General features: G+C 48.4%; 1 protein-coding gene across 3 annotated transcripts in view; it reads right to left on the reverse strand.

Annotated features, from left to right (window-relative positions):
* Positions 1-358: 358 nt before the first annotated feature.
* LOC125433553 (tripartite motif-containing protein 54-like) overlaps positions 359-24,767 on the reverse strand; it is a 34,525-nt gene continuing 10,116 nt past the window's right edge. Inside the window, exons 5-11 of one of the 3 annotated variants that reach the window (XM_048498164.1) lie at positions 17,876-18,109; positions 16,450-16,472; positions 15,682-15,806; positions 12,675-12,952; positions 10,418-10,660; positions 6,384-6,503; positions 359-1,214 (exon numbers count right to left, since the gene is read on the reverse strand). In XM_048498164.1, the coding sequence (XP_048354121.1) occupies positions 6,402-6,503; positions 10,418-10,660; positions 12,675-12,952; positions 15,682-15,806; positions 16,450-16,472; positions 17,876-18,109 (1,005 nt within the window). In that variant the 3' untranslated portion in view covers positions 359-1,214; positions 6,384-6,401. The other 2 variants (XM_048498165.1, XM_048498167.1) reach the window with 2 other exon arrangements.

Raw genomic sequence — 24,767 nt, forward strand, 5'->3', positions numbered from 1 at the left:
GCATCTTCAGAGGCACGTCACGGTAATATAGACTTCTCTCCGTGGCTCAGGATGGAGAGCTAAAGCTCCCTTCGGCAGGTATTTGACAGAGACCAACCAGATTTTGGCTGTTTCTGCTTGGTCTAAATATCCTGGGTTGAGCAAGAGAAATACCCCGTTTGCACGGTTCCTGGTCCTCAAGAGTGTTTGCCCAATGATATTTCCCTCTTCCCAGGTTATTCAGAAATCGCCAAATTGGCAATTCTTTTCCAAACTCCCGGTGTGACCCACTACCGTGCAAACACCACGGGAGCAGAACCAGTTTATTTTTCCCGCCCAGCCATCTGATCTCCCTGCCCCTCAGCTCCGCTCCGCCCCCGCGGTCTCCCTGTCTGACGTTCATTCAAGCTACCACTCAAAAACAACAACCAATCAGCACACAGGACACCGGGCATGCTCAGATATGCTTGCAATGTAAATACAGAAGTCCCAGGCTCATGCGAAAAAAATTGAAGTATTTCCTCCCAATCTTCACTGGATTCCTTCACAAAACGGGCACTATGCAAAGGGAGAAACCAGGATAAAACAGACCCGGATTGTAAGGAACCGGTTGTAATCAGGTATGATTCTGCCATGCGGAAACAGCCGGGCGGGGGGGGTGAGTTTTTGAGAGTTGAAACTCCCTACATCAAATAAATGACAAATAGACCTTTGACTCTCGAAAGCTCATAACCCCCCCCCCCCCATCTTGTTGGTTTCGAAAGGGCTACTGGCAGTGGTGGGATTCAAATAATTTAACAACCGGTTCCGGAGGCGGGATTAAAACAATTTAACAACTGGTTGTTTACAAGCACCATTTTAACAACCGGTTCTGCGGTGCAAACTGGCTGAATCCCACCACTGGTTACTGGACACAAATCTCGTTCTTCTACTTGTAGACTAAAACAGCTGTCCTCTGACTGGTGTACTATGCAAGTTATAAGAGGTGTCATCTGACAATAGGAGCTTTAGAAAGTGGAAGAGACAGATGGCAGCGAATGGGACGGTGACAAGGAAGAAGCCCTTTGGAGATAGCAGCGTTTTTTCACTTGCTTGAGTCATCCGGCGCTCTAATCAGCAGACCCTGTAATGCTGCTTCTTCTTCCTCGTGCCTCGTTGTTCCTTATTGCACAAGGTGGCCCAGATGATGCTCACTACCTTTCTGGGGGCAGACAGCGGGTAGGATGCAGTTGGACCTGAAAGTCAAGACGAGAGAGATCCAAGCATTGTTAACAGATATCTGAGAATGCTGAGATGTATAGACAAATAGGAAGCTCTCCACTGAGGGGCAGCAGTCCAGACAATGGGGTTTAGGATTACCAGGGTCTGCAACAGAAAACGGGTTTTAGGATTTTCCAGGATCTGCAACAGACCATGGGGTTTAGGATTATCAGGGTCTGCAACAGACAACGGGTTTTAGGATTATCAGGTCTACAACAGACAATGGGTTTTAGGATTATCAAGTCTACAACAGACAACGGGTTTTAGGATTATCAGGTCTACAACAGACAACGGGTTTTAGGATTATCAGGTCTACAACAGACAATGGATTTTAGGATTATCAGGTCTACAACAGACAACGGGTTTTAGGATTATCAGGGGTCTGCAACAGACAACGGGTTTTAGGATTATCAAGTCTACAACAGACAACGGGTTTTAGGATTATCAGGGGTCTGCAACAGACAACGGGTTTTAGGATTACCAGGGTCTGCAACAGACAACGGGTTTTAGGATTTTCCAGGGTCTGCAACAGACAACGGGTTTTAGGATTAGCAGGATCTGCAAGAGACAACAGGTTTTAAGATTAGCAGGGTCTGCAACAGATAACAGGTTTTAGAATTACCAGGATCTGCAACAGACAACGGGTTTTAGGATTAGCAGGCATCTGCAACAGACAACGGGTTTTAGGATTATCAGGGTCTGCAACAGACAACGGGTTTTAGGATTAGCAGGATCTGCAACAGACAACAGGTTTTAGGATTAGCAGGGTCTGCAACAGACAACGGGTTTTAGGATTATCATGGTCTGCAACAGACAACAGATTTTAGGATTAGCAGGGTCTGCAATAGACAATAGACTTGCCTACCCACATGGGGTCACAGACACTTCCTATTTCCCTTGGGAGTAAACTGTCAGGGTCAGCTTATTTATCTACAAATGTGTGAAGCCATAGAGAAAGATCAAGTGAAAGGAAAGTTCCATTACATATAACAGGCTGGTTACACATATCCTTTCATATCTAATAGCACAAAGCTATGAATGCCCCTTAATCACCTCACACTGCCCTAGAAATCTTGGTCTTTTAGATGCTACCGGGTGTGAAATTTGCTCTTCTACTGTACACCAACCTGGCTTTCCACCTGTAAATCTAAAGTATCTTGAGCATATGGTAAAGAAATAAGATATGTAAATTTGCATCTCCATCCTTCCTGTTAAAAAAAAAACCCTCTGCGGTTGAACCTTTGGGTGAAATATGCCTCTTGAATGAAGAACAAGACATTTTGAGTTCCTCAATGAGGCGGGTCTGAAAAGTGGTGGCAGATGATGCGGGGGAGGGGGTGAAGGATCGTGTTCGTCAGACAAAGACACTCTAGCGGATGAATTGTTGAAGAGTCCGGCCCCTGCATTAGAGGGTCTTTTATTTCCCCGTCTATTGAAACGTGCGCATTCCACAGCTTCCTTGGAGTTGAAAACTTTGAAGAGGCTGCGAACAATCAGCTCTCTTCTTCGTGCGCTCGTCTCCATGCAAATGAGGCGAGGGCATTTTCATTGAAAGGCATCGAGCGCCTCGCGAAAAGATTCCACGGGATAAATTATGCATATTGGACATTAGAAAAACAGGTGTAATATGCAAACCCATAATGGCCTGTTTGGGAAAGAAAGAAAGAAAGAAAGAAAGAAAGAAAGAAAGAAAGAAAGAAAGAAAGAAAGAAAGAAAGAAAGAAAGAAAGAAAGAAAGAAAGAAAGCAAGAAAGCAAGAAAGCAAGAAAGCAAGAAAGCAAGAAAGAAAGAAAGAAAGAAAGAAAGAGAAGAAGAAGAAGGGAGGGAGGGAGGAGGGAGGGAGGGAAGGAAGGAAGGAAGGAGGGGAAGGAAGGGAGGGAGGGAGGGAAGGAAGGAAGGAAGGAAGGAAGGAAGGAAGGAAGGAAGGAAGGAAGGAGGGAGGAGGGAGGGAGGGAGGGAGGGAGGGAGGGAGGGAGGGAGACCTTCAAGGAAGCACAGGGTTGCTATGCAGAAGTGTCAAGCGATAGCGAGCCACCTCTGTTTATCTCTGCCCAAGCTAGCCAGATCTTATTTCATTTTGCTAACCACAATCAACCCTGGATCATACTGGAGGGGTGACCCCGCTTGGAAGAAGAAGAGTTTGGATTTATATCCCCCCTTTCTCTCCTGTAAGGAAACTCAAAAGGGTTTACAATCTCCTTTCCCTCCCCCCCTACAACAAACACCCTGTGAGGTAGGTGGGGTTGAGAGAGCTCCGAAGAACTGTGACTAGCCCAAGGTCACCCAGCTGGCATGTGATGGAGTGCACAAGCTAATGTGGTTCACCAGATATGCCTCCACAGCTCAAGTGGCAGAGCGGGGAATCAAACCCGGTTCTCCAGATTAGAGTGCACCTGCTCTTGACCACTACACCTTGCTGGCTCTCTTCCAAACATGAGGTAACTGGGGCCAGAACTAATAATCGTGTGCTGACAAGTCACAGTCAACTTATGGTGATCCCATTGGGATTTCAATGTGAAATAATAGAGGTGCTTTGCCATTGCCTGCCTCCTCATAGCTACCCTGTGCTTCCTTCATGATCTCCCATCCAAATACTAACCAAGGTGAACCCTGCTTAGCTTCCAAGATCTGGTAAGATCGGGTAAGCCTGGGCCATTCTGATCAGGGCAGATGAACAGAGGTGTTTGCCATTGCCTGCCTCTGCATAGTGACCTTGAACTTGCTGGGTGGTCTCCTCTCCAAGTGCTATCCAGCACCTTCCCTGCAGCAGTGGCAAAGGAGCAGCAGTGGCGTAGGAGGTTAAGAGCTCGTGTATCTAATCTGGAGGAACCAGGTTTGATTCCCAGCTCTGCCACCTGAGCTGTGGAGGCTTATCTGGGAAATTCAGATTAGCCTGTACACTCCCACACACGCCAGCTGGGTGACCTTGGGCTAGTCACAGCTTCTCGGAGCTCTCTCAGCCCCACCTACCTCACAGGGTGTTTGTTGTGAGGGAGGAAGGGCAAGGAGATTGTAAGCCTCTTTGAGTCTCCTGCAGGAGAAAAAGGGGGGATATAAATCCAAACTCCTCCTCCTCCTCCTCCTCCTCCTCTTCCTTCTTCCTCCTTCCTCTTCTTCTTCTTCGCTTCCAAGACAGGATGAGGTTGGGCTAGCCTGGACTATTCAGGCCAGGGCTATTAACTGCATGCTGTCCAGCAGCAGTCAATGTAGGGCCACTGTGCAGGGGGTTTCCAGGCAAGAAATGAGCAGAGGTGGGGGGCTACATGCCTCCGGGTGGCAATCCTGGACTTACTTGGTGGTCTCCCGTCCGAGGACTAACAAGGGGGCCAACCCCACTTAGCTTCTGAGCTCTGACAAGCTCGGGCTAGCCCAGGGGTCTGCAACCGGTGGCTCTCCAGATGTTTGTGGACTACAAATCCCATCAGCCCCTGCCAGCATGGCCAATTGGCAGGGGCTGGTGGGAACTGTAGTCCATGAACATCTGGAGAGCCACAGGGTGCAGACCCCTGGGCTAGTCTATTGAAATGAATCCTGAAAGAATCATGGCCAATTGCTGGGCTTTTCCTTAAAGGGACGGAGGTGGGGAACATGTCAAGGGGCAGATCGGGGACTGGAAGGGGCCAGTGGCGTACTGCTAACGGCACACTCCATTTGATGGGGGGGCGGCGGCTCCCTCTGTGCTGCTCAGGTGGCTCCTGCACTCCCAGGCCAGGCCAGGAGGTGGCGAGCGGCTCAGACGGGCACCTGATGCCTGCTCCCGCACTCCCCGGCCTCCCTGCTGCAGTGCCCACTTGAACCACTTGCTGCTGAACCACAGCTGCAAGCTGGCTCCTGCCCAAGAGCCGGCCTACCTGGAGGGTGGGAGCAGGCCTGCCACCACAGTGTCTGCCCACACAACCCACCCGAGCAGCCCACCCGAGCAGCCCACCCTCCACCGAGCCCCGCCTCCCCTCTGGCCTCCCTGCAGGCTTGAAAAGATAAGTGGGGCGGGGGTGGGTGGCGCCCGGAGCAGGTGTTGCCCCAGGAGCCGTTTCCCCCGGTACGCCTCTGGAAGGCCAGAGAAGGAGGACATTTCAGATGACTAACAATCACCTGCCAACAAAAAGGGGGAAAGGAAACGATTGGCTGGTGGCGCGATGGTGCTTATTACAGGCACAGCGAGCCTTCTTCTGGAACAGGGATAGGGAACCTGCAGCTCTCCAGATGTTCAGGAACTACAATTCCCATCAGCCCCTACCAGCATGGCCAATTGGCCATGCTGACAGAGGCTGATGGGAATTGCAGTTCCTGAACATCTGGAGAGCCGCAGGTTCCCTACCCCTGTTCTGGAACACGTGGCTTGGCTCACTTGCTTGAGCTTCCCGGAATGACTTTATTTCTCTACTTATTTCATTTAAACTCTACCTTTCTCCCCAAGAGGGACCCAAAGCGACTCGCATCATTCCCCTCTCCTTTATTTTATGCTCATAACAACCCTGCGAGGTGGGTCCGGCTGGGAGCATGTGACTGGCCCAAGGTCACCCAGCAAGCTTCCATGGCAAAGTGGGGATTCGAACCTGGGCCGCCCATCCAGTGGTGGCGAACCTCTGGCACTCCAGATGTTATGGACTACAATTCCCATCAGCCCATGCCAGGGACCGATGGGAATTGTAGTCCATAACATCTGGAGTGCCTGGGCAGGGGTTGATGGGAATTGTAGTCCATAACATCTGGAGTGCCTGGCAGGGGCTGGTGGGAATTGTAGTCCATAACATCTGGAGTGCCTGGCAGGGGCTGATGGGAATTGTAGTCCATAACATCTGGAGTGCCTGGCAGGGGCTGATGGGAATTGTAGTCCATAACATCTGGAGTGCCTGGCAGGGGCTGATGGGAATTGTAGTCCATAACATCTGGAGTGCCAAAGGTTCACCATCACGGTGACCTAGACCAATACTCTAGCCACTGCACTACGCTGTCTCTTTGCGCTGCACCTTTCCACTCTGCCAGCTCTCCTCTTGGTGATCTGTGGTGCGGGATGGGTCTTGGCAATCTCAGCGCTAGACTGCTCCTCTTTTGCTGGAAGTGCGAGGCCTTCCCTTCAAGCCCACTCAACTCTGCAGAAGATCGGGAGGTGGTCAAGGAAAAGAAGCCGGCCCGGGGCTTACCTTTTGCCGCTCTCAGCCTCAATCACGCAGCCAAAGGGTGGGATTGAACCAGCTGCTCAGAAGCGGCTCGATGATCTCTTCGGTCGTCCCTCCATCAGCGACGGGATCGGGAGCTGGACCCTGGAAAGGCAGAAGGGCTCAGAGAGGGTTTGGAACTGTGGCGGAGAGAAGCAGGCTGGAGGGAGAGACTTACGGTAATCTCAGAGCCAGACGGTGTGGAACTGCAAAGCATGGCCAGGCAGAGAACTATCAGCAACATCTGGACATATATAGGAACATATATACCAGTGATGGCGAACCTTTTCGAGGCCGAGTGCCCAAAATGCAACCCAAAACCCACTTATTTATCGCAAAGTGCCAACACGGCAATTTAACCTGAATACTGAGGTTTTAGTATAGAAAAAACGGTTGGCTCCAAGGCGCACGTTACTCAGGAGTAAGCTTGGTGGTAGTCGGTGGCTTTGCTTTCAAGCAACTGTGCAACGCTTCGAACAGTGAATCACGACCCTAGGAGGGTTTACGCAAAAGCAAGCCCCATTGCCAGCAACTGAGCTTACTCCCAGGTAAAGGATCACGCTTTAGTTCTTCCCATGAAAATCAGTGGGGTTTAACAGAGCTTAACAGGGTTACTACACTGCTTCCCCAAAACTAGGTCTTTAGGTTTAAAGCTAATAATCTCCCTGAAATAATTACACTATTATCACATGATGAACTCTGTGCATGTGTGCCCACAGAGAGGGCTCTGAGTGCCACCTCTGGCACCTGTGCCATAGGTTCGCCACCACTGATATATACTATAGGAAGCTGCCTTTCGCTGAATTAGATCCTTGGTCCATCATGAGCTGTATTGTCTACTCAGATTGGCAGCAACTGTTCAGGGTCACAGGGAGAGAAAGGTCTCCCAGCCTCCCCTCCCCTCCCCTCATCTGCCCTTCCCTTTCCTTTTTCCCCTCCCCTTTCTTTCATCCCTTTCCCTTTCTTTCCTTTCCCATTATTTCCTTCCCTCTCTGTTGATTAGAAAATAGGAAGGAGAAAAAGAGTTTGGATTTATATCCCCCTTTTCTTTCCTGTAAGGAAACTCAAAGGGGCTTACAATCTCCTTTCCCTCCCCCCTCCCCACCCCAACAAACACCCTGTGAGGTGGGTGGGTCCGAGAGAGCTCTGAAAAACTGTGACTAGCCCAAGGTCACCCAGCTGGTATGTGTTGGAGTGCACGAGCTGGTTCACCTGATAAGCCTCCACAGCTCCAGTGGCAGAGCGGGGAATCAAACCCGGTTCTCTAGATTAGCGTGCACCTGCTCCTAACCACTACACCATTCTGGCTCTCTTGTAGCTGGAGATTTGGAGCTGCGCCCCAGAGGGATGATGCAAAATCTTTTTAAAAATAATTATTAGTCAACCTGATACATTATTGTAATTAAAATTGAACATGGATTACAAAGGAGAAAAACTTTAAGCAGATACTTTAGAAATCTCACAGCAACTGGAACTATTTGAAGTACCCAAAAATATCACGCAAAGGCGAGCGTAATCACCCATATGTGGAAATCGTGTGAATAAGACAGTGACGTCTTCGCTGTGTGAAGTTGGCGCTCTCCCTAGAAACGAACAACAGCACCGACTCGGAAAGGGCTCCATGGATCAGTGGCCGCTCAGCGTAGCAAAGCTTCATGTTGAAAATGCTTCTTGGTGGGGTCTATAAGTACTGGATAGATATCAGCAGAAAACTGCCTGTCCTGGTCTATTGCATACTTTGTAAACGTCCACCCAACCTCCTCCCTCGTGGCATTTCTTCCCTCGGTGGTGTTGTGTCTAGTTTATTGTTGCTGATAAAATCCTTGGGAACACGGACGGAACAATCCAAACTGTGATAACCTTGACCAAAATTAAGTTGCAGTCAGAAAGACCTTAATACTAGAACCAGGGGGCATCCATTGAAAATGCTGGGGGGGAGAATTAGGACTAATGAAAGGAAACACTTCTTCACGCAACGTGTGATTGGTGTTTGGAATATGCTGCCACAGGAGGGGGTGATGGCCACTAACCTGGATAGCTTTAAAAGGGGCTTGGACAGATTGATGGAGGAGAAGTCGATTTATGGCTACCAATCTTGATCCTCCTTGATCTGAGATTGCAAATGCCTTAACAGACCAGGTGATCGGGAGCAACAGCCGCAGAAGGCCATTGCGTTCACATCCTGCATGTGAGCTCTCAAGGGCAACTGGTGGGCCACTGCGAGTAGCAGAGAGCTGGACTAGATGGACTCTGGTTTGATCCAGCTGGCTTGTTCTTATGTTCTTAAGAGTTTAATGCAACTTAACAATCACCTCACTTGGCTTCAACCCCAAAACTTATCAAACTCAAGATAGCACGTGGGGGCGGGGGAGCATGCATGCAACACAGTGTTAAAGGAAATCACAACTTATGAGAAGCTCACACAGGGTTAGCAGGAACACAAAAACTTTTACAATGAGCACATACAATCCTTTAACTGGAGAACAAGTTCCCTGCAATGCACATTACAATTGGGAGGGTACCCCCTTGCAGTTTTAAAGTACGCACCACAGTGCAAAACCCCTTTCAGTTTTAAAGTAGAAACCTCAATACAATCATTTTCAGACTTAAACACTGCGTGGCAGCAGATTTTTACTAACAACAATATGTTAGCATTAACAGATAGTCAATTCAAAAATATGGAACACTTCACAGGAAGGAAGGAAGGAAGGAAGGAAGGAAGGAAGGAAGGAAGGAAGGAAGGAAGGAAGGAAGGAAGGAAGGAAGGAAGGAAGGAAGGAAGGAAGGAAGGAAGGAAGGAAGGAAGGAAGGGAGGAAGGGAGGGAGGGAGGGAGGAAGGAGGGAGGGGAGGAGGGGAGGGAGGGGGGAGGAGGGAAGGAAGGAAGGAAGAAAGGAAGGAAGGAAGGAGGGAAGGGGGGAAGGAGGGAGGAAGGGAGGGAAGGAGGGAGGAAGGAAGGAGGAAGGGAGGGAAGGAAGGAAGGAAAGAGGAAGGAAGGAGGAGGAAGGAAGGGAGGGAGCAGGGAGGGGGGGAGGGGGGAGGGAGGGAGAGGGGAAGGGAGGGAGGGAGGAAGGAAGGAGGGAGGAAGGAAGGAAGGAAGGAAGGAAGATAGGAAGGAAGGAAGGAAGGAAGAAGGAAGGAAGGAAGGAGGAAGGAGGGAGGGAGGGAGGAAGGAAGGAGGGAGGAAGGAGGGAGGGAGGAGGGAGGGAGGAATGGAGGGAGGGAGGGAGGAAGGAAGGAAGGAAGGAAGGAAGGAAGGAAGGAGGAAGGAAGGAAGGAAGGAAGGAAGGAGGAGGGAGGAAGGAAGGAAGGAAGGAAGGAAGGAAGGAAGGAAGGGAAAAGAGGGGAAGGAAAGAAGGAAAGAGGAAGGAAGGAAGGAAGGAAGGAAGGAAGGGAAGGAAGGGAAGAAGGAAGGAAGGGAAGAAGGAAGGAAGGAGGAAGGAAAAGAGGAAAGGAAGAGGAAGAGGAAAAGGAAGAAGGGAAGGGGAAGGAAGGAAAGGAAGGAAAGGGAAGGAAAGGACCCTATATCATTGGGGACCCGGCCATCTCTCCCCTTTTTCTTCGTTCTGATGGGAGGGTCACTGGATATGTACAGAGTTTATTTCGAGGCCTTCTATTGCATTATCACTGTTTTAAATGGGATTTTATCACTTATTTTAGTAATTTAAACAGTTGGAGCCTATGTGAATTGTTTTTATTGTTTGCTCCTCGTTAATAGTGTATTGGATTTCATGTTGTAAACCGCCCAGAGCCCCTTGGGGATAGGGCGGTATAAAAACCTAATGAATGAATGAATGAATGAATGAATGAATGAATGAATGAATGAATGAATGAATGAATGAATGAATGAATGAATGAATGAATGAATGAATGAATGAATGAATGAATGAAACCCTTCTTAGCTTCCAAGCTTAAGTGAGATCCCCCATAGACGGTTTTTCAGAGTTTGAAGACCAATAGGCATTTTGTGAGGACAGCACAGCAATGACCTCAAACAGCACTAGCCGCTTGGGGCTCTCACCTGGCCACCGGCAGCCGCCACTCCGCTCAGAAGAAAAGCATTTCCAGCTCCGCTGTCTCCGCTGCAATCCAAGACGCCTCCATCGCCACTAGCCTCTGCTGAGCTGTCCGTGGTGCTGAACCCTTCTGTGGCCACACCTTCCTCTTTGGGCTGCCCCACGTCCACCAGAACGTTACTCTTCAAGGCTCCCTCCGCCAAAGGTGTTGGGGGATCACAGAAATGGAGCTCTCTGCCCAGCTCTTTCTAAAACAGCAAAGGCCAGAGGGCAGTGAAACAGCCGTAAAGGGAGATCTGGCTTTTGGCCCAAAGAACTTATTGCTTGGGTGTTGTGGGTTTTCCGGGTTGTATGGCCGTGGTGGCGAACCTTTGGCACTCCGGATGTTATGGACTACAATTCCCATCAGCCCCTGCCAGTACGGCCAATTGGCCATGCTGGCAGGGGTTGATGGGAATTGTAGTCCATAACATCTGGAATGCCAAAGGTTCGCCACCACTGTTGTATGGTCATGTTCCAGTAGCATTTACTACTGATGTTTCACCTGCATCTTCAAGATGCCAGCCACAGATGCAGGTGAAACGTCAGGAGAAAATGCTACTGGAACACAACAACACAACCTGGAAAACCCACAACACCCTAGTGATTCCGGTCGTGAAAGCCTTTGACAAAACTTATTGCTTTTTTATTTATGCCTTAGATTTTAAATGCATTTGTTTGTTTTTTCTTAGATTAGATTTATTAGAGTGTTCTTTATTTATTAGACATTAAACCAGTATAAAATGAATTTAAAACAACATAAAGCAGATAAGAAATATAGAATATTAACCTAGAAACACAGAATGTTAACCTTGAAATGTTAAGCCGGTGATGACGAACCTTTTTGAGGCTGAGTGCCCAAATTGCAACCCAAGACCCACTTATTTATCGCAAAGTGCCAACACGGCAATTTAACCTGAATACTGAGGTTTTAGTTTCGAAAAACGGTTGGCTCTGAAACGTACGTTACTCGGGAGTAAGCTTGGCGGCAGTCGGTGGCTTTGCTTTGAAGCAACCGTGCAACTCTTCCAACGGGTGAATCATGACCCTAGGAGGGTTTACTCAGAAGCAAGCCCCATTGCCAGCAACCGAGCTTACTCCCAGGTAAAGGATCGCGCTTTAGTGTTAGGACTTGACAATTAGATCAGCAAAATCTACTTGACAGCTTGGCTGATGCAATCCTCCACCTTTCACCTAGTTTCAGGTGGGTGATGCAACCATGACTAAGCACATCTAGTGTGATTGCATCACTACTCCCTGATTGGTTGTATATCTGTATATATGTGCGCAGAACAGTTTGCTCTGCGCGTGCTTTGGTTACCCAGTTGCTGCGCTGCACTCTGTCAGACTGTTTTGTGATTTTGGAAACAAGGAATAAAACCCTTCTGTTCTTTGAAGTGAACAACGCCTGGGTTCCTGCGTTTTCTTTTCCTTAACTGCTTCTGCTGTTACCACGACCGCTGCTGAGTGGATCCTTTTCATTTAGTTCTTCGCATGAACATCAGTGGGGTTTAACAGCGCTTAACAGGGTTACCTACACTGTTTCCCCAAAACTAGGTCTTAGGTTTAATGCTAATAATCGAGCCCAGCGGCCCAGGCCAGCCTAGATGTGTGGGGGGGGGGGCTGACTCTGCGCGTGCCCACAGAGAGGTGCCCACCCGTGCCATAGGTCCGCCATCACTGATCTATGCTGTTATCCTGCTGGTCTACAGGGGCACCAGCTGGTGTTCCTCAGAGGAGTTCCAGAGAAGGAAACTTGGCTCTCAAAAACTCACATCCTGAACACCTTGGTGGTCTCTAAGGTGCTACTAGATTCGATTCTAGCATTATAACCTCAGAACTCTTGAAGAACAAAGACCTTGGCACTGCTATACATCTGGCCCAGTTACTTTGTGGAAGAGGTCACTGGAGGCTTCACCAAGTTGGTTATCCCTGGGACAGGAGCTGTGGCTCAGTGGTAGAATATCTGCTTGGCATCCGCAAGGTTCCAGGTTCAAGCGGAGGTGATGTGAGAGATCTTTGTCCTAAAGAGTCACTGTCTTCATAGAATCATAGGGCAATTCCACACATGAGTAAAATAGGTTCGCCACCACTGTGTTAAGCTATTAAAATATGTGGCCGGCACTATACCAAATGTGTAGATCACAGCCCTCAGTCAAACCTCAATAATTTGGCCTTACAAACCTTGCAGAAACAGAACAAGTCTGACAGGTCTCCCGTTACCTGCTGAGAGTTCCATGAGGTGCTTTCTCTGTCCACCTGGCCTTCGGCCCCGGACGGAGCTGACAGGGGCACCATCTTTTCTTCTGCTCCACCAGCAGAACTGCTCAGGTCCTCGCTCGGCATAAGATTCACTCCTGGGGGCTGCTCCTCCTTGCCAAAGGCCAAGAAGTCTTCCAGGTCTTCTCTTCTCTCGCCAGGCCCTGCCCCGGAGTCTGTTGGGGGGTCTTCCGTCTCCCCGCAGGCTCCGTCTTCCTCGCTTGTCGGTTCAGGCTCCTCTTCTACCAGGGAAAGAATAAATGGCAAATTCTGCTTCACTGTTCAAAATACAACAACATCAGAACTGATTTGAGAACTGTATCACCAACAGGATTTATGCTCCTTTCTGATAAGATAAAAATGGCTAAGCTTCTAAATAACTCTAATGTTGAAATCTCTGAAGCTGTGGCTATATTTTTACTCTGTGTAAGAACATAAGAAGGAGTCTGCTGGATCAGACCAGAGTCCATCTAGTCCGGCATTCTGCTACTCGCAGTGGCCCACCAGGTGCCTTTGGGAGCTCACCTGCAGGATGTGAAAGCAATGGTCTTCTGCGGCTGCTGCTCCCGAGCACCTGGTCTGCTAAGGCATTTGCAATCTCAGATCAAAGAGGATCAAGATTGGGAGCCATAGATCGACTTCTCCTCCATAAATCCATCCAAGCCCCCTTTAAAGCTATCCAGGTTAGTGGCCATCACCACCTCCTGTGTACTGCAAGTTGTGCGATAATGATCTTCTTATTGTATTTGGAATTCTTGACACACACCAGTTTTATGCCTAATAAAGGTTTTTTGGATTGAATAAATGGCAGGACGGAGGTCAAAGCAGAGGGGTCTTCTGGACACATGATGCTGCTGCCTTATGCTGAATGAGACCCTCAGCTCATCAAGCTGTGGTTCAGTAGCAGAGCATCTGCTTGGCATAGGAGAGGTTCAATTCCTGGCATCTCCAGCTAAAGCCATCATTTTGTAGGTGTTAAGAACATAAGAACTAGCCTGATGGATCAGACCAGAGACCATCTAGTCCAGCACTCTGCTACTCGCAGTGGCCCACCAGGTGCCTTTGGGAGCTCATGTGCAGGAGGTGAAAGCAATGGCCTTCTGCTGCTGCTGCTGCTCCTGAGCACCTGGTCTGCTAAGGCATTTGCCATCTCAGATCAAGGAGGATCAAGATTGGTAGCCATAGATCGACTTCTCCTCCATCAATCTGTCCAAGCCCCTTTTAAAGCTATCCAGGTGAGTGGCCATCACCCCCTCCTGTGGCAGCATATTCCAAACACCAATCACACGTTGCGTGAAGAAGTGTTTCCTTTTATTAGTCCTAATTCTTCCCCCCAGCATTTTCAATGAATGCCCCCTGGTTCTAGTATTGTGAGAAAGAGAGAAAAATTTCTCTCTGTCAATATTTTCTACCCCTCTGTCAACATTTTCACATGCATAATTTTATAGACTTCAATCATATCCCCCCTCAGACGTCTCCTCTCCAAACTGAAGAGTCCCAAATGCTGCAGCCTCTCCTCATAAGGATGGTGCTCCAGTCCCTCAATCATCCTTGTTGCCCTTCTCTGCACTTTTTCTATCTCTTTGATATCCTTTTTGAGATGTGGCGACCAGAACTGGACACAGTACTCCAAGTGCGGTTGCACCATGGCTTTATATAAGGGCATGACAATCTTTGCAGTTTTATTATCAACTCCTTTCCTAATGATCCCCAGCATAGAGTTTGCCTTTTTCACAGCTGCCATGCATTGAGTTGACATTCCCATGGAACTATCCACTAAGACGCCCAAATCCCTTTCCTGGTCTGTGACTGATAGCACTGACCGCTGTAGCGTGTTGTGAAAGACCCTCCACCTGAGCCCCTACCAGTCTGCAGAGACTATACTGACCGTGATGGACCAAAGGCCTTCTGTTAACTACCAGGGATCTGCAATGGGTACCTGAGGAACCATCACTGGGTTGGGTTGGGTTGGGTTGGCAACAACAGCTCAGGTTGTCCATGAAGAGAGGCAGGGTGTTTTTTTCTTGCACTCTCTATGCATGCAAATTAGTAGCAGGTGCTGTCAGGACTACAACTCCCAGCGACCCTCAGTTCCAGCCATTTCAGCTGGAGAAGTGGGAATCAGAGCAAGGGGCTGCAGCCAATAGGAACCACGGTGCTCCGAAGGCACCAATGGGACCAGAGGGCCAGGGGGACACGAGAGAGCTGATTGGTTCTTGTTTGTCTTAGACCCAATTGGCCATGCTAGCAGGGGCTGATGGGAATTGTAGTCCATAACATCTGGAGTGCCAAAGGTTCGTCACCACTGTCTTAGACCTAGAAATAAATACTGGAACTGAGGACGAGAATCCTCAGTTCTAGCACCCTGTCGCTAGAGGGCGACATAAATCAATAAAGTTTGTTCTTTTGCCAACTCGACTTTGTTTCAGTGGGTTCAGCCTTACAGGTGCTTTAAAAAAAAACAGCAGCAAAATGAAGTGTGCAGTTCAACATGGACTTTTGACCTTGCTGATGAGGGACGCAAAGGTCCCAACCCTTGGTTTGGAGACTGATGCGCTATGCTGTCCAGGAGAGATGGACAAGAAGGTCTTCTACTCTGGAGAGCATACCAACTAGAACATAAACATAAGAACATAAGAACAAGCCAGCTGGATCAGACCAGAGTCCATCTAGTCAAGCTCTCTGCTACTCGCAGTGGCCCACCAGGTGCCTTTGGGAGCTCACATGCAGGAGGTGAAAGCAATGGCCTTCTGCTGCTGTTGCTCCCAAGCACCTGGTCTGCTAAGGCATTTGCAATCTCAGATCAAGGAGGATCACGATTGGTAGCCATAAATCGACTTCTCCATAAACTCATCATTATCTGCTTGAATAGATACCTCTGCACATGTAATGTTACCCAAATCTAAACTGGTTTCAACCCTCCTGCTCGATAGACTTGATATCTGAACATCTGGAGATGTTTCCACCCCACCTTTGATGAAATCCAGCTGGTACAGGACGCGTTCCTCTGCGTTGAAATCGACCGTGTAGTGCTCCATGTTGTCATAACCTGATTCCAAAGGGTCGAGCTTGCAGCTCCGGGACATTTCTGAAATCCTGAAGAGAGGAGACGAGGTTGTCAACTTTGGATTGGAAAATTTCTGGGGATTAGGGGGTGCAGGTTGGGCAGAGGGGACCCCAGTTGGGTATCATGCCACAGAGCCGACTGACCAAAGCCGCCATTACTTCAGGGAAACTAATATAGTCTGGAGATGAGAAGAAGAAGAGTTTGGATTTATATTCCCCCTTTCTCTCCTGTAAGAAGAAGAAGAGTTTGGATTTATATCCCCCCTTTCTCTCCTGCAGGAGACTCAAAGGGGCTCACAATCTCCTTGCCCTTCCCCCCTCACAACAAACATCCTGTGAGGTAGGTGGGGCTGAGAGAGCTCCGAGAAGCTGTGACTAGCCCAAGGTCACCCAGCTGGCGTGTGTGGGAGTGTACAGGCTAATCAGAGCAATTCCCCAGAGAAGCCTCCACAGCTCAAGTGGCACAGCGGGGAATCAAACCCAGCTCTCCAGATTAGAGCGTGCCTGCTCTTAACAGCTACACCACGCTGGAGTAGAAATTCTGGGTGATCTCCAGACCCTGCCTGGAGTCTGGCAACCATGGAAGGCATTCTTTTGGAGGGCAGCCTTCCCCGTTGCCAACAGGAAAGGGAGTTCACGGGGCAGATGCATTCAGACAAAGCAGGATACTTACTTGCGGATGAGGACATTGGCGTTCTGACGTAGGAGAGAGAGAAGACAAAGATGACAGTCAACAGTTTGAAAGGTACCTGGGAAAGAGAGCCTTTTGGCCTGCTATTCTCAGCAGCCGAGTCAGAAACGTCATTTATTACATTTATTATTGAAAATATTCACGTCCTGCCTTTCATGTCGAGCCCAAGGCAGCTGACAGACGTAACCACGGGGTCAACAAATGCAAGCACAAAAAATGGCACAAAGAACTGCAATATAGAACCATAAATTCCCAACACAGAGGGGGAGAAAGAGCAATATATGCTCGTTGCCAGTGTGGAATGGTAGTTAAGACGTCGACTGAGGGTTTGAGAGGTTCGGTTCAAACTGCACCTCTGCCGTGACGCATGCTAGGGAACCTTGGGCCAGACTGACCTACCTAGCAGGGTTGTTATGAGGAGAAAATAAAAAGGAAGGGAAGAAGAAGAAGAAGAAGAAGAAGAAGAAGAAGAAGAAGAAGAAGAAGAAGAAGAAGAAGAAGAAGAAGAAGAAGAAGAAGAAGAAGAAGAAGAAGAAGAAGAAGAAGAAGAAGAAGAAGACGACAAAGATGAGGAAGACGAAGACGAGGAAGACGAAGAAGAAGAGGAGAAGTTTGGATTTACATCCCCCCTTTCTCTCCTGCAGGAGACTCAAAGGGGCTTACAATCTCCTTGCCCTTCCCCCCTCACAACAAACACCCTGTGAGGTGGGTGGGGCTGAGAGAGCTCCAAGAAGCTGTGACTAGCCCAAGGTCACCCAGCTGGCATGTGTGGGAGTGCACAGGCTAATCTGAATTCCCCAGAGAAGCCTCCACAACTCGAGTGGCAGAGCAGGGAATCAAACCCGGTTCCTCCAGATCAGAATGCACCTGCTCTTAGCCACTACACCATCTGTGTAGAAGAAGAAGAAGAAGAAGAAGAAGAAGAAGAAGAAGAAGAAGAAGAAGAAGAAGAAGAAGAAGAAGAAGAAGAAGAAGAAGAAGAAGAAGAAGAAGAAGAAGAAGAAGAAGAAGAAGAAGAAGAAGAGGAGGAGGAGGAGGAGGAGGAGGAGGAGGAGGAGGAGGAGGAGGAGGGGGGGGGGTGTTACAAGCTCCTTTCTCTTCCTTTCCCCACAACAGACACCTTGTGAGGTAGGTGGGACTGAGAGAGTCCAGTGAGAACTGTGACTAGCCCAAGGTCACCCAGCAGGAATGAAGGAGTACAGAAAAACATCTGGTTCACCAGATAAGCCTCCGCCACTCATGTGGAGGAGTGGGGAACAAAACCCAGTTCTCCAAATTAGAATCAATCTGCTCTTAACCACGGCACCATGCTGGTTGTCCCGTCTAAGACCATCCCTCTTTGTGCACCGACAGGAGATCCTGAGCAGAGCAGCACAGACCTTCCGCCACCAGCTCTCAGGTACGTCACCTGCACAAAAACAGCCATCTGGGGCTCCTCCATCGATTGCAGAGACGTGTCCACCAGCTTGGAGGACGATTCGATGTGGTCGCTGCAGGCTTTGGAGCGGGATTTCAGATGCTGAGTTTTCTCCTCCTGCTCGTACGTGATCCTCTGCAACATGATCTTCCGCCTCTCTTCCAAAATGACGCACATCCGGTCAAACTTCTCGCACAGGGCCTGCTTCTGAGTTTTGCAATTGTCCTGCCCCGCAGAGGCAAAGAGATTAGAATCATAGACTCCTAGAATCATAGAGTTGGAAGAGAGCCCAAGGGCCATCCAGTCCAACCCCCTGCCATGCAGGAACACACAATCAAAGCACTCCCGACATATGTTCACCCAGCCTCTGTTTAAAAACCTCCAAAGAAGGAGACTCCACCACTCTCCGAGGCAGTGAATTCCACTGTTGAACAGCCCTGACGGTCAGGAAGTTCTTCCTAATGTTTAGGTGGAATCTCTTTTCTTGCACCTTGAATCGATTCATTTGCAACTGATGCTCTTGGACTATAAATAAAAAGGGACTTCTTCAAAGGATCAATCATCCTATTGCTTTCAGAAGTCCTAAAACAACAGGCCTTTAAAAGAGACAACTGGCAGTTCAGAATAAATATCTGTCACCCCCAGTGGTGGGATCCAAAAATTGTAGTAACAGGTTCCCATGGTGGTGGGATTCAAACTGTATGAGCGTAAGCGCCCAATGGGGGAGCTGGGCGGAAGGAGACACGATGGGGGGGGGCGTGGGCGGGCATTTCAGGGGTGGGGTATTCCTGGGCGGGGCTGTGGCAAGGACGCAGCCACTGCACCAGTCCTTGGGCGGGAAACGAATGCACGCAGGCGCAGGCTGCCACACACGCCGGTGCACCTCCTGCTAGACTGCTTCAAGTTCTGCGCGCTACTGCTGAGAGGAGGGGCGTAACTAAGGCAAACATCACGTGGCCAAATCACCAATTAGTAACCCCCTCTCGGCACACACAGATAATTAGTAACCTCCTCTCTAGAACCTGTGAGAACCTGCTGGATCCCACCTCTGGCTACACCCCAGGTGCTGGAGTCCTCCCAGAATTACAGCATGTCTCTAAGCTACAGAGATCAATTCTTTTGGAAGGGAATGGCAGATTTGCAGGGTGGGATATGGCATCACAACCCCACTGAACTCCCTCCTTTTCCGAAACCTCGCCCTCCCTAGGTTCCACCACTAAATCTTCAGAAATTTCATAACCAGGAAGAGACAGCCCTACATCACAGCCTCCCGATGAGCAGTTCTAAAAATGCCTCCCATTCCTAGAGTGTCCAGAGGCTCCTGTTATGTCATTTCCAGGTAGGATTGGGCCTGGAGATTTGTGGAATTACAGCAGATCTACAGACCGCGGAGATCGGTCCTGCCTGAAGGAAAGGACAACTTTGGAGGGTGGACTGGATATCATCGCATCCTTGCTGAGTCTATTCCGTCCCCAAAATTCTGTCCTTCCCGAGTATACCTGTGAAGTCGGCCAGCGAGGGTCGCGAGGAAGAGGTGAGACGCAGCGATATCATCCGGTGGAGAGAGCCAGTGGCAGGAAGCGTGATCCGTGGATCTGGCAACTCTGCCATGGTCTGGTCCCTGGCACCTTTTATTAGGGTTTCATAAGAGGCGGGACGGGAGGCGGGAGAATATTGTACAGTACATGACTCATGGGGTTGCCTACGTGAGAGAGGGAACGTTCCTGTCTGGGCCTAATCCTTACCTGGGGGTATGCGCCCCTTTGTCCCTTTGTCTGGGATGTCTTGTGCCGGTGAGTCAGGAATCTCATGACCTATGACTCACGGGGGCCGGGGGACAGGTGAGCGTGTGCACCCAGAAGGGCACAGATGGCACAGGCATTCCTGCGCTCTTTCTGAGGCTCTGCTGGGTTCGCGGGGCTCATCCCTACATACCTGCATACCTCCAGCCATACCTTACATAGGATAACAAGGAGCTGAATATTTTCAGGCATGAAGTCTTTTTCCCCCCATAATACTTTTTATTAATTTCCTTCTTTAAAAACACACATTGGACATAAAACATACATGAAACCATTGAAACACATAAGACATCAACAAATATTAACATGTAACAAATGACCCACATTTACAGTCACCCAAACATAATCTATCCTACCCCAACTACCCATAACAATAACACATAATTCAATACATCTAAATCAAATCAGTTACTTCACTATTCTTTGGTAATTTATTCTTTAGCTTTAATAAACTTAAATATCTATACTATACTACCTTATTTTTCATTCCATATTTTTAATATTTAACCTGCAAATATACCTTGTATTTCATAATGCTATATGTCCTTCATATTTTAATTTAAATACATTTCTTTTCTTATCTAGGCCCTTTCAATATCCCATAATAAGCACACAATCCCCTTCCTGCATGGAAGTGAAGGCATTACAGATAAACAGAAGGTTACATATCTTTTAAACAGCCACAACTACGAGCTGTTGGAAGCGGTGGCTAAATTTTTAAACGGTGTTATTTTAACTCGTCAGAAGTTGTAAAGGCTGTTATTATCTTGCTAAGTTAATCTTAAACTATTTATATGCCATTAAAGGTATTCGAAATCGAAATCGAATATCCCATAATCATGATTTTATCCCTTTTATTGTGATGTAACTGCCCAATACTTATTGCTTTGGACTTCCCCTGTTGAGTAACTGAATCCATGTTTATTTTTCTCTTAATAAAGGTACACAATTTATTTTGTGATACAACTTTTTTGCAGATTAACTTATTGCAATATAATTTTGTAAACCACTTCATATTATATATTCTTCAATCGTTTTATCCTTTGAACTCTTTTCTAGATGTATAATTAGCTTCCCCCAAGTTTTCAAAAACTTTTCTCGTGGGAGTTCTTTCAATCTCGTCGATAATCTGTCCATATTTAGATATTCTATAACTTGGGTCATCCATTCTTCTTTTGTTGGTGAAGCTTCATTCTTCCATACTTTGGCTATCCTCATCCTTGGCAGGAAGTCTTGAGAGAGAAAAAAAGTTACGGATCTAGACCCACTCTGGGGGGAAAAAATGCTCACAGAGTTTCAAAGGCTGGGCCTAGCTCATCATAACTGCAGACCGTTGATGCTTTTAGTTTGTTTTTTTAGTATTTCGCTGATGCAAAAGCCAAAAGGATTACAAATGTCACTTTTCCCGACATGCGTCATCTTTAAATTAACAGAGTTTGTTCTGCTCCTTTCTGAAAGTGCGTCTTGAACAGAAAGCCTGACAGAAGGTGGTAAGCTATAAGCAAATGTGTATGACAGATTTTTCCCCCCTCTAGGGAAAAGTGGATTTTTTAAAAAAGAAAAAGAACTTTTCTCGCAACTATGCGAAAATCCATTAAAACAACAGCAATTTGAAAAGTATCTCAATCTCACCCACCCGTTGCTTTAAAATCTTCTCAATTTACTTTTGAACACAAGATCTTTGATCACTGGGGAGGTGGGGGGTGATTAAAAACACAATGCAGCTTTCACTGAAATATTAGCCACGGCATCCTCCAAGGAGGAGTTTGGATTTATACCCCACCTTTCTCTCCTGTAAGGAGACTCAAGGTGGCTTAAGAAGAAGAAGAAGAAGGAGGAGGAGGAGGAGGAGGAGGAGGAGGAGGAGTTTGGTTTTATATCCCCCCTTTCTCTCCTGTAGGAGACTCAAAGGGGCTTACAATCTCCTTGCCCTTCCCCCCTCACAACAAACACCCTGTGAGGTAGGTGGGGCTGAGAGAGCTCCGAGAAGCTGTGACTAGCCCAAGGTCACCCAGCTGGCGTGTGTGGGAGTGCACAGGCTAATCTGAATTCCCCAGATAAGCCTCCACAGCTCAGGCGGCAGAGCGGAGAATCAAACCCGGTTCCTCCAGATTAGATACACGAGCTCTTAACCTCCTACGCCACTGCTGAAGACAAGGTACTTAAGCTAGAACTTGGAGCTGTTTTGTTTCTTAAATCCCACTGATACTGTTTATGCACCACCAACCAACAAATCCACCGGGTGGGTAAATCAATGTTCTCTTTCTGCCTTTCCACAAATATTTGGGGGGCTGGAATGTGGGAGGTTGACGGCACGTACCCTCCATTGCTTTTTAAACAGCCATGGGAGGAGTGTCAGACAGCAGATTGCTATAAATATTTTCCCAGTGGCTTCTCTGTCATCATTCAGACATTGAGCCTGCCAGCTTGTGATTTTGGTTTTTGAAATGTACTCTGGTGTTTTTTCTCTCTCCTCCTTGCGTTCTGCATGCGTCAGTCTGCGCCTTCGTGTAATTTTTTTTAAACTTCGTGCTCTGAGCGTCTAGTGTTTTAAAAATACACATCTGTACCACTGCGCTTAACTCTTGTGGTTTAATAGTCGTCCTTTCGTTTTCATTCAGTGGGTCTACCGGATCCGTTCTGCTAATGGTGGAGTGCTTGGATAGAGTTTGATACCATTGCTCTTTTAAGTGGTGGAGTTTCCTTCTTTGGAGGTTTTTAAAGAGAGGATCGATGGCCATCGGTCAGGAGCGCTTTGATTGTGTGTTCCTGCATGGCAGGGGGTTGGACTGGATGGCCCACGGGGCCTTTTCCAACTCTATGGTCGATTCCGCACTTGCGTTATCAACCTAAGTTCGAGCTGCATTCGACCTAAGTGCTCCGCACAACCACTGGGATCGATTTGGTTTTGTACCAGCTTCGCCCCGTGTAACGGTCCAATTTCCAACTCCAGTTGGGAACTACTACTTTTTCAGGGAACCACGCTCGAACTCAGCTCGATTCCAGTAAAGTGTGGAATCTCTGGTGCCAGGAGTCCCCCATTCAGCCAATCACAGCTGAGTGTTTCGGGCATGCGTACAGCTGGCCAATCACAAAACGCCACCTTCGTCCCTCCATTCCTGTGGCAGTTTTTTAAATAACGTGTGTAGGAATAGACGGAACATGGCATTAGAACAGTAGCCAATCCCGGAGCGGCTTGAAGAGGCACAGGATGATCCCGCCCTCCGAGCTGGGATCAAGCTGGTTGCAGTGGGGAACAACAGTGGCTTCGACCTAGGTCAGTACCCTTCTCAGGGAACTGGGTCGAACCTATTTTACTCGTGTGCGGAATCGCCCTATGATTCTATGAAGACAGTGGCTCTTTAGGACAAAGATCTCTCACATCACCTCCCGCCGGGGATAGAACCTGGAACCTTGCAGATGCCAAGCAGATATTCTACCACTGAGCCACAGCTCCTGTCCCAGGGATAACCAACTTGGTGAAGCCACCAGTGACCTCTTCCACAAAGTAACTGGGCCAGATGTATGAGCAGTGCCAAGGTCTTTGTTCTTCAAGCGTTCTGAGGTTGGAATGCTAGAATCGAATCTAGTAGCATCTTAGAGACCACCAAGATGTTCAGGATGTGAGTTTTTGAGAGCCAAGTTTCCTTCTCTGGAGCTCCTCTGAGGAACACCAGCTGGTGCCCCTGTAGACCAGCAGGATAACAGCATAGAAAGAAGCACCAGCCGGAATCAGACAAATGGAGCTCGAACTCTTGAAGGCTTAAAATCCAAACATCGTATTGGTTTCTAAAATGCTACTGGACTGGAATCCTGTTCTTCCATTGCAGCCCAACATGCAACTAGGTCAGTGGTGGGATCCAAAAAATTTAGTAACAGGTTCCCATGGTGGTGGGATTCAAACTGTGGCGTAGCGCCAATGGGGCTGGGCGGGGCACGACGGGGAGATGGTGAGGCGTTCTGGGGAGCGGGCATTCCTGAAGTGAACTGTGGCAAGGACGCAGCCGCTCATGCAGTCCTTAGGTGGGAAGCAGATGCACGCATGGCGCGGGCTGCCAGGCACGCCGGTGCACCTCCTGCTAGACTGCTTCAAGTTCTGTGCGCTACTGCTGAGAGGAGGGGCGTAACTAAGGCAAAAATCACGTGGCAAAATCACCCATTAGTAACCCCCTCTCGGCACACACAAATAATGAGTAACCTACTCTCGGGAACCTGCGAGAACCTGCTGGATCCCACCTCTGAACTAGGTTAGAAATGGCCAAGAACATCATCTCTTGAACAGGAATATCCCCAGCACAGAAACAGGACGGGTGACACCCGGCTTGACAACAGTACATGCGGAAGGGATCTGGGAGTCTTAGTAGACCGCAAACTGAACATGAGTCAGCAAGGTGAGGTGGCAGCCAAGAAAGCCAATGCAATTCTGGGCTGTATCAATAGGAGTATAGTGTCCAGACTGAGGGATGTAATAGAACTACTCTATTCTGTATTGTCAGATCTCACCTGGAACACTGTGTCCTGTTCTGGGCCCCACAATCCCAGAAAGGATAGGTTAAGGGGTGACACGATAGCCATGTTTCAATATTTGAAGGGGTGTCACGTTGAAGATGGAGCAAGCTTGTTTTCTGCTGCTCCAGAGACTAGGACCAAGAGTAATGGATTCAAAGTACAGGAATCCACCTAAACATTAAGAAGAACATTAGGAAGAATTTCCTGACAGTCAGGGCTGTTCGACAGCGGAATACGCTGCCTCGGAGTGTGGTGGAGTCTCATTCTTTGGAGGTTTTTAATATCCCCAGCACAGAAACAGGACGAGTGACACCTGGCTTGACAACAGTACATGCGGAAGGGATCTGGGAGTCTTAGTAGACTGCAAACTGAACATGAGTCAGCAATGTGAGGTGGCAGCCAAGAAAGCCAATGCAATTCTGGGCTGTATCAATAGGAGTATAGTGTCTAGATCACAGGTGTCAAACTTGCGGCCCTCCAGATGTTCATGAATTACAGTTCCCATCAGCCCTTGCCAGTATAGCCAATGCTCATGTTGGGAGGGACTCATGGGAACTGTAGTTCATGAACAT

The sequence above is a fragment of the Sphaerodactylus townsendi genome, linkage group LG05, assembly GCF_021028975.2.
Source record: "Sphaerodactylus townsendi isolate TG3544 linkage group LG05, MPM_Stown_v2.3, whole genome shotgun sequence".
NCBI lineage: Eukaryota > Metazoa > Chordata > Lepidosauria > Squamata > Sphaerodactylidae > Sphaerodactylus > Sphaerodactylus townsendi.